This window comes from Zerene cesonia, chromosome 11 (assembly GCF_012273895.1).
Source record: "Zerene cesonia ecotype Mississippi chromosome 11, Zerene_cesonia_1.1, whole genome shotgun sequence".
NCBI classification, from domain to species: Eukaryota; Metazoa; Arthropoda; class Insecta; order Lepidoptera; family Pieridae; genus Zerene; species Zerene cesonia.
In genome coordinates this window covers 649802-665394 of record NC_052112.1, presented here as the reverse complement: position 1 = coordinate 665394, position 15593 = coordinate 649802, and the positions used below count along the sequence as shown (strand labels likewise).

Here is a 15593-nt window from a genome sequence, read left to right as displayed (position 1 = left end):
GAGCACCGCGCTCACAACCAGGGAAAAACTCGTCCATAAATGCACTCAATAATATGATACCTAAATTTTCGGAATCTAACTTTCGTCTCATCAATTCCACATATTCAGGTTCACTGACAAGGTCCGCAGCACACAGCACATCTTGAAGAGCTGCTGATGGAATAAAATTATTGCCTTCCGGATCAAAAGATCGGAATATTCTCTCAGCTGACTCTCCAGCTGTCTCTGGAGCTGCAAGACGTCTTTCCATTGAAAAAAGTACGGTAAGATGTGTTTCCGACGCCAAAACCCACACAGAATGCTTGGGATTTTTATAAAAGGAACCTACTGTACAATATTGCATATGTTCCATTATAGTAAGAAAACCTATATCATTTTGTCTTTCGATTCCTCTTAATCGGAGTCCACCTACGACTTGGTCATGGTCCCATACATGTGCTACAGCTCTGCCTGTAAGCATGAGATTTATAAGCCCCTGTGATCCATAACCATAAGTAGAATGTATAAGTGGATCAGACAATTCTGATAATTCAGCCTCTACTGTTTCCACTCCTTTGCTAAGAATGACACTATATAACAGAAGAAGTACACCGTATTTATCCTTCAAGATACGAATGTTCCGAGTGTAAAATGATTCCACTTCTGATAAGGTTTGAAATGAATGCACCTCCAGTCGTCTATGAAAAAACTCAATAGCATCACAGGACTGTTCTTCCGCACTGACATTGACGCTGGAACTGCCTTCCGCACCGGCATCACCCTTGCGATACACCGCAACATTGTACTTAGCGGCTAGACAATGGCTTAATATCATACACACAGCCCTAACAAGTAGAGAATTGCACTTCTCAGAGGTCAAGTCATGTAGACTGTGCCCAGGAGTCTCTGATAATAAAATTTTGAGGAGAAATCCTTGCACTGGTGCAATAGCAGCGCATGGGCCGCCTTCTTGTTGAATGAGCGCGCTAGGTTCATCAGCACTGAACTGGAAGCCCTGCGCCCAGCGTCTAAACACGTCCTCTTTCACATTGTCGCCCCATAACAACCGTCGCGTGCTCGCCAACTCGCGCTCCAGTGACGCTGTACCAGCGCTCATATTATGTCTTTCTAGTGCTATACTTGATGTACTCGTTTCGTCTTCGTTGAAGTTGTTTAACATTTGATTGTACTCTACGCCACCTAGAAAAAAATACGATTTTGAAGTGTGCACAACAAGCGATGTAAATTAAATAACAAAGCGGCCATTCCGGCTCTTGCAATTAATTCAAGCGAATCTACAAGTACAAAAAGAATATAACCACGTAGTTAATACTTACTAAAAATACAAAGATCATAGTAATCTTTAACATTTAATATTGTTATTCTTTTTATAAAACCGATTAAACATAAAATACGTATCGAATTGCATTATAAATCATTCAACAAATTGTATTGAAAACTATTCATGGAAAAAGAAAAGCTTACGACATAAAGGCTGCCATTTTTATAGGGGTATGAGCATAGCAACTTTATTCAAATGTCACTTTTTATTTTTCATTCCAATTTTAATGAAATAAATAGCAGTGGCAGTAAATTCGTCAATCCATAGTTTTACAGTTTTGTTAAACACTGTTGTTTTAGACAGCATTTAATGTAGTTTAAATTATTATTAGGACGATAGTAATTTCAGGTTACGTCATTTTTACTCATTTGATAAATTTTTTGTCTGTCCTACAAAATACAGATTATTATAGTCCACCTACAACTCATTCATTTGCCAGTCTTTCCTGTTAAAAATGTATTGCCATTTTTTATCATTTTTGAACTGCTGCATTTGGGCTTTAGTCCCTGTCGCTATATTCAAATATTTTTATACTCGTGCGCTGAAGGTAGCTGTTTGATATGATTCATATTTTATTAGATGTAAATGAAATCTTCAAAGTTTGCTTAGGAAGCCTGAAATGATGCGTTTCTGGATCCATTTTTACAACAAAGATTCAGTAATGCGTATGAGTTGGAGAACTGTTTCTCATATGGCAACATTCATTCATAGTACATACTACTGAACTTGTTTACGATACTTCATTCGGGAAATTTTTGTCAAATGTCAAGTGGAGGTGGCATTCAATTTCATTCAATGCAACAGTCAATCATGGGAATCGGGACGTAAATGTAGTCCGAGTTCGGTTTAATTTTTGTTTCGTGACGATTATTTTTTTCGTTAGTAGTGTTCCTTGTATTCGCCTTCTTTGGTTTTTTAATTCAGTGAAAATGTATTAGTTGTATCAATGTGTTGATTTGGTATTTCATGTGTGTGATTAGTTGATAAATTCAACACGATGAAGGTGGATTTTAACGTTTGGAGGCGATGCGCCGCGTTCAACATTGCCGCAGGTTGGTGCATTCACTTGTATCCAAATATAATGATTCACCTGCGTTACACCCTCTTCTAGTTGTTTTCATATTAAACGAGCGTAGATGACAAACTTTCATGCAAATATTAACATGTCATCGTGTCACAAAGAGAAATCGTAGTATATATATATATATATGTATTTTATTATACATGTGTATATTATAATATGTTTTTATGTACAAGGTCTTAGTGCCAAAGAGTCAGAAGCTTTTAGTTTATATTATATTTTATTCTTTTCATATCAATAAAAATGGATCATCTTCTGTTATTTAAGCTGAAAAAATATTTTTTATTGAATAATAAAAATATTGCTTCCACAAGGAGCTGGCTGGGCTAGCTAAATGTTTTTTTTTAATTTCAGGCTATGTATGATACTAGGTATAATTTTATATACTCTTCTATATCAATACTTTAGTTAAATAATTGTAACTATGATACTCTTCCTTTCAATGTCATGTTACATTACATTAATAAGTAATTAAAATGTAATTAATTTATTTTTATTTTAATGCAAGAGTTTTTAAAATGTAATGGCGACATTTATAATTAAAACCTCGGGGACAACTTCTTTAATTTTCATGCATTTAGTGTGTAGTAGGTGATATAACAATCTAGCTGAGGTTGTCATAAAAAACTAGAAAATCTCAGCCATACAGGAACATGGAGATAAAATTTTAATTCCCAATTGTCTTAACTATTGATCAATTCAGCATCTGTCCAAAATTGCTAGATTGATCAATAGCTTATAAATTTGAGTTGTCCTTTTATATTTTCAAACATGCTTGATGGCTTGCTCTGCAATTGTAATATGTTAAACAAACGGATAGTAAAACAATGGGTATATGAAGTGAAAATATAGTTCAAAGGTGAGAGCAATGAACAATCTTTAAGTGTATTTCCATGTTAGAAAGTTGTTCTTAATAAGTCATGTATGCTTTGCTTAATGGTGATGCTAGTGATTAGTTATTTAAAAATATACTGGTTACCAAGTGAGTATGTTTGATTGTGTTAATGCATTGGTTAAAAGGTAGCATAACAGACATTTACAACATACTAGCGGCGCCCCACAGTTTCACACGCGTAAGTCCATATCCAGTAGGAGTAATGGAATAAAAAGTATGCCTATATGTTATTCCAGCTGTCTAGCTGTCTACGGACCAAATTTCATTGCAATTGGTTCACTAGTTTTTGCGTGAAAGAGTAACAAACATACACACATCCTTACAAACTTTCGCATTTATGATATTGGTAGGAAATAGGATAAATTTTGCTATACGTATATTATATCATACATGTACCAATATTATGTTAATAAATAAATGTTTTGAGTTGATGCATGCTGAAAATAATATAAAAAAAAGAATGTATTTAATTAAACAATAATTATTTACATAGTCACTTAGACTATGTAAATTATTGAAAATGTCATGAACCATAACATAATTCATTTATATTTTATTAATATTAATTTGGTGAAAGCTGAACTAAACAGCATGTTGCATTAAAAAGAAAGACTTTCTATTTAAAGAGCAAAGCAAATGTTTTAAATTTCTGTTATATAATGCAAGTTAAGCAAATTATAATTTTAATAATATATATTAATTATTTAATATAATTTATACATGTTAAAAGAAAAAAAATTGTTGAAATTAACAGATTACTATCTTACTTTGTTAAATTTTGATATTTGAGTGTGAATCTTAATACATATAAATTACATAGGCAATAATCCACCACACTGAGCAAGAGCAGATTGGTAGATGTCACATGCTGTCAATCTATTGATATTTGACATGCCAGTTTCATCTCAATGTTTTTCTTCCCTGTATCAAGCAGTAATGGTGGATAATGCGCATATAAATTGAAAAGTATATTTATTTCCCCAACGCTTGTACGGTATCGAACCTCCCATCACGATTTATCTCTCCCCAACTTGACCATTTAAACCAAGATTTTCACCACCAAGCCACTACAACTTTTGGCACAAAATGTAATTTCTCCTATAAATGCATGTGTAAACAATCTAAGTATTTGTATTGATTAATGTAACCACACTGAAATTACTTATACCGTAATTGCACTTACTTAATGTTTTACAACTTTCGTGAAACTATTTAATACTAGCTGCGCTCCGCGGTTTCGCCTGCGTAAGTCTGTATCCCGTAGAAATATCGGGATAAATAGTTGCCTATATGTTATTCCTGTTGTCCAGCTGTCTATGTACCAAATTTCATTGCAATCGGTTCAGTAGTTTTTGCGTGAAAGAGCAACAAACACACACACACATCCTTACAAACTTTCGCATTTATAATATTAGTAGTAAGTATAGTAGGATTATTGAGTAATACTTGCACTTGTCTATGACAAGCCTATTTTCGATACTCAGAATTTTGTTTTTTAAAAAAGAGCGGGAAATCAATCACGTAACCATGTATGGATTATATACATGTGAGTCTGGGTGATGACACAAGGCAGGTGGACCAATCTGGTCGGTCGTGCGTGACGGTACGCCCCTTGACCTTCGCCGCGCGGCTTTCCAAACATTGTTTGTATTTTAAATTGTATTCAAATATTAATGTTATTAACGTGTTTTGAGTTTGAATGTAGTAGAATAGTCGTGCTAATGGTAGAAAAAAGAATTTTCTAGATTACCAGAAATAATACGTCTATGTAGACATTTTGTATCAAAACATTGTATTCAGGACAATCATTAAATATTAAATTTAAACTAAAAAATAATCCTCGACCATATTTAGTGTTAATGAAAACATTACCTAGAGTAAAGTATTTTACTAATCAAATTCTTAGTGTAGTTAACGCTTACTTAAATGTTGCCAGTTTTTTATACTCCCACAATTCAAAAAGTTTTATTTTCTATATTTATTATTTTTATTAAAAAAAAGAAACGCATTCAAACCGTCAGAACTAGACCAAATTTAAATGGGACCACATGGCAGGCACCAGATCTCAAATAAAAAAAGAATCATACCAAGGCTCGACCAGTAAAAAATTGTGGAGCAGGTAGGTCGAATTGATAACCTCCTCCTTTTTTTGAAGTCGGTTGTAAATTTCAACAACCTGTTGGATGAAGCAACGAAACGTTTGTCAAGAATCAAGATAACGCGCTGGGAAATGGCAAGGGACCGTTTCAAGAGGCCAAAATAAGTATATGAGATTTAAACAGCAAAAAACACATTTTTTAAGTGGCTTACAAAAAATTGAAGTTTCTTATTCGGTTTGACACTTATGTTTATAAATTCAAAGCTTTATCGATAATTATTTCACTTAAGTAAAAAGAATGTATCGGTCGAAAATAAAACACGAATTAAATACCTAACTTGAGTTTCAAATAAACGGAACAAAGTGCGTGTAATTTTTTGTTTCATTAAGGCAAGCCATACACGCTACGGTCTACCGTAGAGGTCATCTGTGCAGCTATGCCTGTGCAGGTCAACCAAACATTGGTAGCGTGTATGGGGACATTCCGGTGTACCGGAGCGGTCTTCAGTTCTTTTTGCGATGGCATCGAATGAGGACGATGACGCGCGGGCAGTGCTAGGCCTTGCTTTAATTTTGAAAATAAAAGATACAAAAACAGTGAAAAGGAAGCGAAAAAAGTGGTGTAAGCATTGGTTATTGAAAAGGAGAACATATAGTCATGTTAACTTATTGAATGAATTAAAATTTGAACCAGATGATTTTAAAAACTATCTCCGAATGGACGAGAAAGACACCTTTGCGTGTGTGCACGCACACACGCAAAGGTACACCGTACGGCGTCACTCGAAAGAATTGATTTTCGATCTTGCGCCGGTCGCCTGCGCAGGCTCAAAAAACTGCACAGGTCTATTCCCACACACATTCCGGTCTACCTGCGCAGGCATACTTGCTCAGGTGGACCTTTCCGGCAGACCGTAGCGTGTATGGCTTGCCTAACGTGAGTTGGAACGATTCCGAACCCCTATTTGGTGCAATGATATTTTCGTTACGAAAGACGTTTAAGAGTCTCCTAAGAGATAGGTGTCGTGGCTACCGTAAGGTGCTAAGGTTAGTAAGCTATCCTTACGTATGGACATATAATGGTATATAATAATAATACAGACATATATATTTGCATAATTAGATATCGGATCGACGTTCATTGCCAATTTTGTGCGACGTTACAACCTATTATATTGAATCTCGAACCAATCTTTTCCAAATCAACTTCACGGTATGTCACGAGAAATGCGTGTCATAAAGTCTCTCCGCGATTTCTGAACGCTCATTAATGAGTATTACACAACGTAATTATAGGTGATTGTGGTCCGTAATACAACCGATACGGTCGTGGGAAAGCGTGCCGTTGTCACGGTCGATGAAAGATTATACCTAGGTTGTATATATGCGAATATTATTTCGCCAATGATAGCAATAAAGAGCTGATGATGAAGATGCTTTGTTGATATATATGATGTTGCGAGGTTAGTATAGGATACGTTACCTTTCCGAGGGGGTCACTGTGACGTCGTAAATCAGTACAATGTCCAGTGTGGGAACAAGACAGAGCCATGTAGATTGTCTGGCGTCTTGACATTCTCACACTGGAATTAGTACTGCTTTAAGACGTGACGGTAAACCCCCAGATTGTGACAGAATCGCGGTGAAAGAAGACAGAGTTTGAGTTTTAACTCATAATAGTCTTTAGTCGATTAAATAATACATATTGCATCAACAAAATGCTTATTGCACAAAACTTTAGAAAAGAATAAATAGAATCCCTATAACTATATATACATATATAGCGAAAAGACTGCCAATTGTTTTAACTTCTATTAAATTAACAAATAGGTAACTAAAATCAATAAAAAAAAATATATATCGCATAATGGTCGTGAGTCGAATAGGACCCTGGCTGGACAGAATGCAGAGCACAACTATACTAACTCTGCGGATACGGTGATGAATAGATGTTGAGTTTATATTAGCGATTTAAATAGGCAAATGCAAGCTGAGGTTTGTTATCCTGCACGTAAGTCGCCTCGGTGATCAATTCACAGCGGCGATGCGTCCCTTTTGATTCAAGTAACATAGAGAACAAGAACTAGAAGGATATATAACGGCACATTTAACTATTGAGTTTCACCAAGATATGAGGAAGTATGCGTCTAATTACCGCAGTATGTGGGAAATGTTTCTATTTAATACCACTAAGCGCTAACGTGTCGTTAAAATTAGTCATTTACTCGCATCACACGGGATACGCATAATTGTAGTTATTTAAATTGTAATAAATATTGTTTGAAAAACTAAAATCACGCTTTAATGATAGAATCAACTGAATTGTGTAATATTTGGGTATATGTAAGGAAATTATTTATCCTAGCGATTTTAATGGCACTGGGCGTCCACAGTGCGCCGCCATCCTCCCACAGGACATTAAGTAGCGATTTTAATGAGGACGATAAGATAAAAGATTGTTTTTAAATCGATTCAATTTATTACTCCCTACAACGTCACAAACTCACGTTTTCACAAAATTTTTATAATATTTAGAGGTCCATCCTTCCGTTAAATTATTAAAACGGATTAAAAGCAGTTCCTACATTAAATAAATAAATGTATTTTTCATTGTTATTAATTACTAGCTTATGCCCGCAGTTTCGCACGCGTTAAATCAAAGTAGTTCAAAAGATGTTATTATGTAACATATAAATCTTCCTCTTGAATCCCTCTATCTATTAAAAAACCCCATTAAAATCAGTATACTTAGTTTTAAAGATTGAAGCATACATCTAAATTATAAAAATATTTTTAAAGCGCTGTTTCAAAGACTTTTCAAATGTGGTAGTCACGGGCAGGCCGAAGTGTTTGAAGTGACGGAGAGCATGATAAAATTAGTCGCCTCTTACATCCACACATACAGTCACAAATTTTAATAACAACAACAGTACAATTTATTACCGTTATAACAAATGCAATACAGCAATTATATCGGACAGGTGCGCATGTAGAAGTCCTGCTTATTATAAGGGGTAAGCTGTGTTTGTTGCAGTTACCATGGAAACTGTATCTTAGTACCTGCATCATTAATACAGAAAATAGCACGTAGGGGTTAAATAAGTAGTATACAGGGGCTTAATGAGTGAGATATTGGATTGATTAGATATTACTACCCCAAAGTTAGCAAATCAATACATTTAATTTGTTAGTGCAATGTACATATATTGTTCTATCGCTGCAATGTATCGCAAGACAAATTGTGGGAGATGTTTGTATCGTTAAGATTAAAATAATAAAAATAACTTTAAAAACTTACGAAGTTATACACAGGCGGAGCCAGAGCTAGCAGCTTATACATAGGTTTGAATAACCGTGATTGAATTCAAAGCCATGAAAGAAAGAAAAAGTACAATGTCAAAACAATTAATTACTATATTATAAACTAAATAAGGAAAAAGCTGCACAAAATATATTCGAATAGCGCCTATTTTCAGGCTGGTTCTGTGGGTGGGTTGCGATTAAGTGACATGCAGAAGTGATATTAATACAGAAGAAGCATAGCATGATAAAGTATAAATATGTTCTCCCATAAACCCATTGGAGCGATTTGCATAGCGGTTGCTGTGGTTAGTGGCGGGAGGGGGCGGTGGGGTGTCACCACAATCGAAGATTTGCGATGGTGTTCTGTGTAATGTCAGCAACCGTGCGCAGTACCGTTACGTGGTGTCAAGTGAAGTGCGCAGGCGATTGCTGTACTGCAATGTTGGGCTTGAGGGTTAGGTTTTTTTTTAATGCCATTAGCGGACAACTGAGCTGGTGGTTCTGGCCTGATGGTAAGCGATCACCACCGCCGATGACCATTCGCAGAGGCAGTGTCAATGCGAATGCACTGCTTTCTTTTAAGGGAAAAGGGATAATGAAAGGCTTGAAGACTGGAAAGCCAGTTCTTTCCAGTCGTCAAAATAGGCTAACTAAGTTTAGTTTTCTATAATACTTAAAGACCTCTATGTTAATGGTCCTAATCGATATATTAAACAATTCTCGCTTATCGCCTCACGCTCGCATCGCAGTCCAATAGCTCCATTTTCTTTCTATTGTTAACCTCCAAGAGACAACGGATTTAAAGCGAGACTTTTCTACGTTTAACATTCCGTGACCGACAATTTAAACAATATGATTACTTAAAGGAAAATTTCTTATCCTGTTCGTAGGGAATATCGTTTTGTCTGTAAAAAGAAGGAGTTTCTAGGAAGATTTATAGGAAAAAAGTTGTCTAAGATAAGGATAAACAGTTCCAGGGTTTTATGCGCATAGTTCCTGTTCCCTTGAAGTTTTCAGATGACCAGGCCAGGCGAATCATAAATCAACACAATGTACTTGGATAAAGGAGCAATAAACAATTGCATTTTACAATCAAACTGTAACTAGGTTATCAATGTGAGATTTTGCACACTGTAAAATGGTTCAACTTGAAGTATTGTTTACTTCTCATGAAAAAAGTTGAACACAGAATATTAGAGAACTTTCCTGCAGCGAAGCTTCGAAGCGATCAGTTCACATAACTTTGTGTTAGATATAACAAATAGTACCTGGAAACTCGTTTCATGCGGTTCAAACGAAAATCATAAAAGTTTTTAAAAGTTTCCAAGAAATTTCGCATGAATGAAAGATACCTGAGTCACTACACTACACTATACGCCCAAATGGCACAGAGCCTTGTGACTCATGACCCGTTGGGTGACGTCACAAGACCGCTATGTGCGTGCGCATACCCGAGATGGGATTTACATAATCCTGTAGTTGTTGTATAGCGTAGTGTTTATGCGTTTGATTTGCTTATTTGAAATTCTTATAATGCTATGAATTAGATAGTTTGTTTGTATAGAGGATGGTTGTTGTTTTTTTCCATGTAGATACCATACTTATAATAAAAAAAATCACAAATCGCCCGACTGTTCTTTCCTGTCTGTTAAATCCACCTGATTTAATAAGTTCACTGGTTTATAGATGATGTTTGAAAGATAAACATGATAACTAGGGTTCTGAGTTCCGAGGGGTAGCGGATGTATACTAACCAGCTCCCGTGACCCCTTCAATAAAGCTCGACGCTCAACGAAACATAGTGGGGTTTTAGTCAGTAGAAATCCGACATAACACACAGCTTCATTCCCCGGAGGCCGTGTGTATCTATAAGATTTCCCCACTTTAAAAAAAAGGCTTCTGGGTTGCTCTCTGTAAAAAATATTATCCAACAAAGTCGTAGCATCAGTCTCCTCAGCTAGTTGTAATATTATGAGTGTGTTTATGTAAATGTTGAGTTTGTAGGTTATTATGGAAACCCGTTCGCACTATATAGGGTGCACAGTGCCATCCACATCAGCCGTTGCGCCACCTTGTGTACTTACCCTGTTTATGAAAAATATATGCCTCTTAGTTTTAGTATTATGTTAGAGTTTCTGTGATATACCTGAGGCATGTTTATGTCTGTGAGATTTTACCAATTGTGCCATTCTGTCGACTAGTGTAGGTGTCGTCCACCTAAAAAATTTTTGTATTGATAATGGAACTTTTAATCGACTCCAAAAGAAGGAGGAGTTAATCGATTCGTCGGTATATTTTTTTTGTTTGTTTGTTGCCTCACAATTTGGTACTGGATGAACCGATTTTTTCGATTCTTTTTTTTTTTGAAAGCTAGGGGCTCTCATGTGATCCCATTTGAATTTAGTCTAGTTTTTGAAGGCGGTTCTGTTTAAAGGATAATTATAGTAGGCCTATTGGTAGGTAAATGTATTATTTTTTTTGTCATTATAAGTACATATATAATTATATACTAGCTGCGCCCCGCGGTTTCACCCGCGTAGGTCCGTATCCCGTAGGATTTTCCTACAAATAAAAAGGAATTAAATACAAATAAAAAGGGATAAAAAGTTGCCTATATGTTTTTCCAGTTGTTCAGCTGTCTACGTATCAAATTTCATTGCAATCGGTTCAGTAGTTTTTGCGTGAAAGAGCAACAAACGCACACACATCCTTACAAACTTTCACATTCATTATATTAGTAGGATTATAGTAGGAAAGTAGGAAAGTAGGAAGTAGGATAAGTAGGATATCTAGAATTCTTCAGTGTGAATTTGTTATGTTAATAAATATAATTTTACTAGCTGACCCGGCAAACGCTGTTTTGCCTTACTCTTATCATTTAGAGTTATAAAAAATAGATGTTGGCCGATTCTCAGACATACTCAACATGCACACAAAATTTCATAAGAATCGGTCAAGCCGTTTCGGAGGAGTTTGGTAACGAAAACTGTGACACGAGAATTTTATATATTAGATAATGTACATTCATCAATTCAGTTTCGTACAAACCGATATTCATAAGCGTGCTGTTGTTTCTTGTTATTTGTTCTAAGTACAAGTTACAGTAATGTCGAGGTAACTGTGAAAATTTGAAAGTGAGCGGTTTTCGTGAGGCTGCCTGAAGTCATTGACCATGAAATGCTGTTCATTTAGTGCTGAGAGCTATGTGTTGTCATTGTCGTCAGTGCTTACAGTTGGTTGAGGGTTATTAGAGATTAAGCTTACTAGTATGTGTATGTTGAGATATTTAACGCGTTACTCATTTTGAATAAGTTGAGTAAATAGGGTTTTAAAGTAGGGTCTGAATAAATACAATTGTATATCATATTATACATTAACTAGCTGCGCCCTGTGGTTTTACCCGCGTAAGTCCGCATTCCGTAGTAATAACGGTATAAAAAGACTATCTTATCCAGTTGTCCATCTATCTACGTACCATATTTCATTGCAATCGGTTCATTAGTTTTTGCGTGAAAGAGCAACAAACACACACACACATCCTTACAAACTTTCGCATTTATAATATTAGTTTAGTAGGATATAGGAAATGAAGAGTACACGAAAAGAGTAGTCGCAGATTTCCAATGAGAAATACAAAATAGTTGAAAAACTTACTTAAGTAATCTAGAAAGATTTATTGATTTTAAGCACTTATTTTGCTGTCCATCTTAACGAACCACTTGTATGTAAATTGCTGCCTAAACTCCACAGCCTGACGAGGCGTGAGAATGGATCTGCTCAATACGCATACTCGTGAAAACTTTTTAAACCACTTTAAAACACATGCATTTGAAATAATGACTATAATGAGGTACGTATTTGTCGATACTTGGAATTTGGGTAAATTCATTTGGTGGTTTATTATGAATAGTGAACAAGATGCTGGTACCAGGTAAAAGAGCGTTGTGGAAAAGTTTCACGGTAATAAAAATTTGTTATGATTTATGTCAATGTTCCGGTGAACAATTGGTCACTGTTGGTAGGTTATACTGAAAAAGGTATATCCGAAAACGGTACATTTCTTGATTTGTAGTTTTGTACTTTTTCAACGAAGAAATATGTAGATAGAGAACAAAGAAATTCTTTTCAATACATTTAGTTTTGTCTAATATTATATTAGACGATTAGACGATTCGACAGAATCAGAAGATATTATGTTCTGATACAACTTGCATGTTCTTATAATAATTTGTTTCTTCTTTATATTTTAATAGGGTTCTGTAAATTGGACATTCAATAAAAACGGAATCCTTTTTGTATCAATTTGCCGTCCAACTGTCTCTCAAGACCCCTTTTGTTCGGGAACGCATAGATGTATCATACTAAAATTCATATCACATACTCAGATCTATTGTCCCTTGCAGCTGTGAAAAATGTGAACGCATTTAAAGGATACAGCCGTTTGTGCTGCATTTTCGACACTCGCAGAGGAATCAAACGGGCACTCCTCGTGAACTTAGAATCTTGTAAATTAGTACGAAGCTATGTCTTAGAGCATTGATAAAGGAAAATTGTGAAAAGCATATAATTTTTGCTACTTCATATAATTACTTTATAATTAATAATTAATTAATATACGGAACCCTCGGTGCGTGACTCCGATTTGCACTCGGTCGTTTTTTTTTTGTTATTTTAGTGCTTCTTCAGTTGAACGTATCCAGCGGGCGTCTCAAATTGTTGAATCTTACTAATAATTTTTGAGAAATCCGTGTATAGAGAAATGTACCTATTAAAAAAAAAATGGTTGCCTGTAAAGTCGGTTTTACGGGCGAAGATTTTACGTGACAACGTCTTTTTCTCGGTAGAATATTTATTGATATGAATATTATTAAATTGCACAATAGGAACAAGGAATTGAATGAAAATAAGAATTGCACAAATTTTAACTATAGAAAATATATTTTGTTTACTAAAAGGACAGAGACAGAGACACAAGCACGCGCCGATTCAATGCGACTATTTCTCTAGTGCTGCGCGCGCGGCGGACCGATCATAGTTCGGTGACTCATCGTCATTCTAGTCTATAGTTCTAGTTTCTATAATATTACATCAACGTATTTTAATTATCAAATTCACACTTCTTTATAAAGTCAATTAAAAATATTATATTGCAATTTTTCAAGCAGCATTCATAAACGAACATTTCGCCTCACAATAACCCCAAGAAGGCCTCACTGCGGTGTTTCTGATTGGCCATTGTTATCCTAACAACCGATGAGACTTCGTCATTACACGGATTTATCAAAATAACAGAGAAAACGTTTTCCTTATTGAATATCGTTTTTAACTATTGGACTTTTAAAATGTGGATTTTTATAAATAAATTTCATATGTTCAAGTAGATCTTACTTCCTACTAAGATTATCAATGCGAATGTTTGTAAGGATGTGTGTCTGTTTGGTGCTCTTTCACGCAAAAACTGTTGAACCGATTGCAATGAAATTTGCGCGAAGTCGGGCCGGGCCTTCAACATTTTTTGTTTATTTTACTTCTATACTTTGTGGTAAATAGAAATAATATAATATTTTTATATTATATTTGATTTGCTATAAACAAACTAGCGTTGTTGTAGGAACAGGAAACAAATACGTGATCATGGAATCAGCTGTGGCTGTACGTGCTTGGGCAAGGTAGCCTTGTCTAGTCATCTTTTAACACTGTAGGTATAAACAATTTATCAACCGACTTCAAAAAAAGAGGAGAGATTAACAATTCGTGCCAAAGAGTCATATCTTTGATTTTCTAAAGAGCAATTTATACTATAGTTATGTATTTTCATTTATTAGGCATGGGAGACGTGTTATAAAATAATACTAGCTGTTCGCTCCGGCTTCGCCCGTGGTACATGCAAAGCCTATGACACTCATTGAAGTTGCAGCTTTCTAATTGTGACAGAACTTTGAACAACGCCCAATGGTTTTTGCGTACGTTACAAACAAAAATACAATATTAATTAATAATAAATATAATTTTCCTCTGTATAATACGAGTCCACATAATGATAGGATTTATAATTTCGGTTAGTATATTAATGAGTATAATTTTAGTTTATTAGCTTGGATTGCAACCCTTGTTTTTCTTTCTTTCACGTCGCAACACAGCAGCTTTTTTAGGTTCACCCGCGTGAGTGCGTATCCCGTAGGAAAATGGGGTTAAAAAGTTGCTTTTGTGTTATTCCAGTTGTCCAGCTGTCTACGTACCAAATTTCATTGCAATCGGTTCAGTAGTCTTTGCGTGAAAGAGCAACAAACACACACACATCCTTACAAACTTTCGCATTTATAATATTAGTAGGATAGGACGTACGTAGTATGTACGTTTTTTGTGTCTAGAGATAGTTAGGAAGCTATATAGTGATATAGGTTACTTTTTCCATTCATTACAAATCTAATCTAATGTCCCTTCACTACATCGTTCTTCCTCCGTTTATGGCTACGCGAGAGAAGCCTCGGGCGAAAAGCTTGTATGTAGTTACATAACGTACATAAATATCGAAGTTAAATCCATTTATATAACTTATATGGCTTATTGTTTACCGTTTATTTCAATGCATTTCCACAGTACTGCTGGGGTTTATATAATTCCTGTGTAAACTGCTTTGGTTTTAATTAAAGGAGTATAAATAAGTTAGTTAATCGTAATGCTATTATTGTTAACGGGTTTGGTCTGCTGCGTTTATATAGCTTAAGAGCTGAAGAGTTTACTTGTTTGTTTGAACGCACTAATCTCGGAACTACGGGTCCGATTTGAAAAATTCTTTCAATGTTAGATAGCCCATTTATTGAGGAAGGCTATAGGCTATATATGTACCACGGGCGAAGCCGGGGTGGACCGCTAGTAACTCATATGTATCATT

The 15593-nt window shown here is 35.4% G+C and overlaps 2 protein-coding genes across 2 annotated transcripts in view; one reads left to right on the top strand and one right to left on the bottom strand.

The window, feature by feature from the left end:
• LOC119830489 (ubiquitin carboxyl-terminal hydrolase MINDY-3 homolog) overlaps window positions 1–1493 on the bottom strand; it is a 4029-nt gene extending 2536 nt beyond the window's left edge. Inside the window, exons 1-2 of the mRNA XM_038353534.1 lie at window positions 1317–1493; window positions 7–1179 (exon numbers count right to left, since the gene is read on the bottom strand). Of these exons, the coding sequence (XP_038209462.1) occupies window positions 7–1159 (1153 nt within the window). The 5' untranslated portion in view covers window positions 1160–1179; window positions 1317–1493. The remainder of the gene's footprint in view (window positions 1–6; window positions 1180–1316) is intronic.
• Window positions 1494–2115: 622 nt separating this feature from the next.
• Window positions 2116–15593, top strand: part of LOC119830488 (protein crumbs) — a 62198-nt gene continuing 48720 nt past the window's right edge. Inside the window, exon 1 of the mRNA XM_038353533.1 lies at window positions 2116–2373. Coding sequence (XP_038209461.1) covers window positions 2319–2373 — 55 coding nt within the window. The 5' untranslated portion in view covers window positions 2116–2318. The remainder of the gene's footprint in view (window positions 2374–15593) is intronic.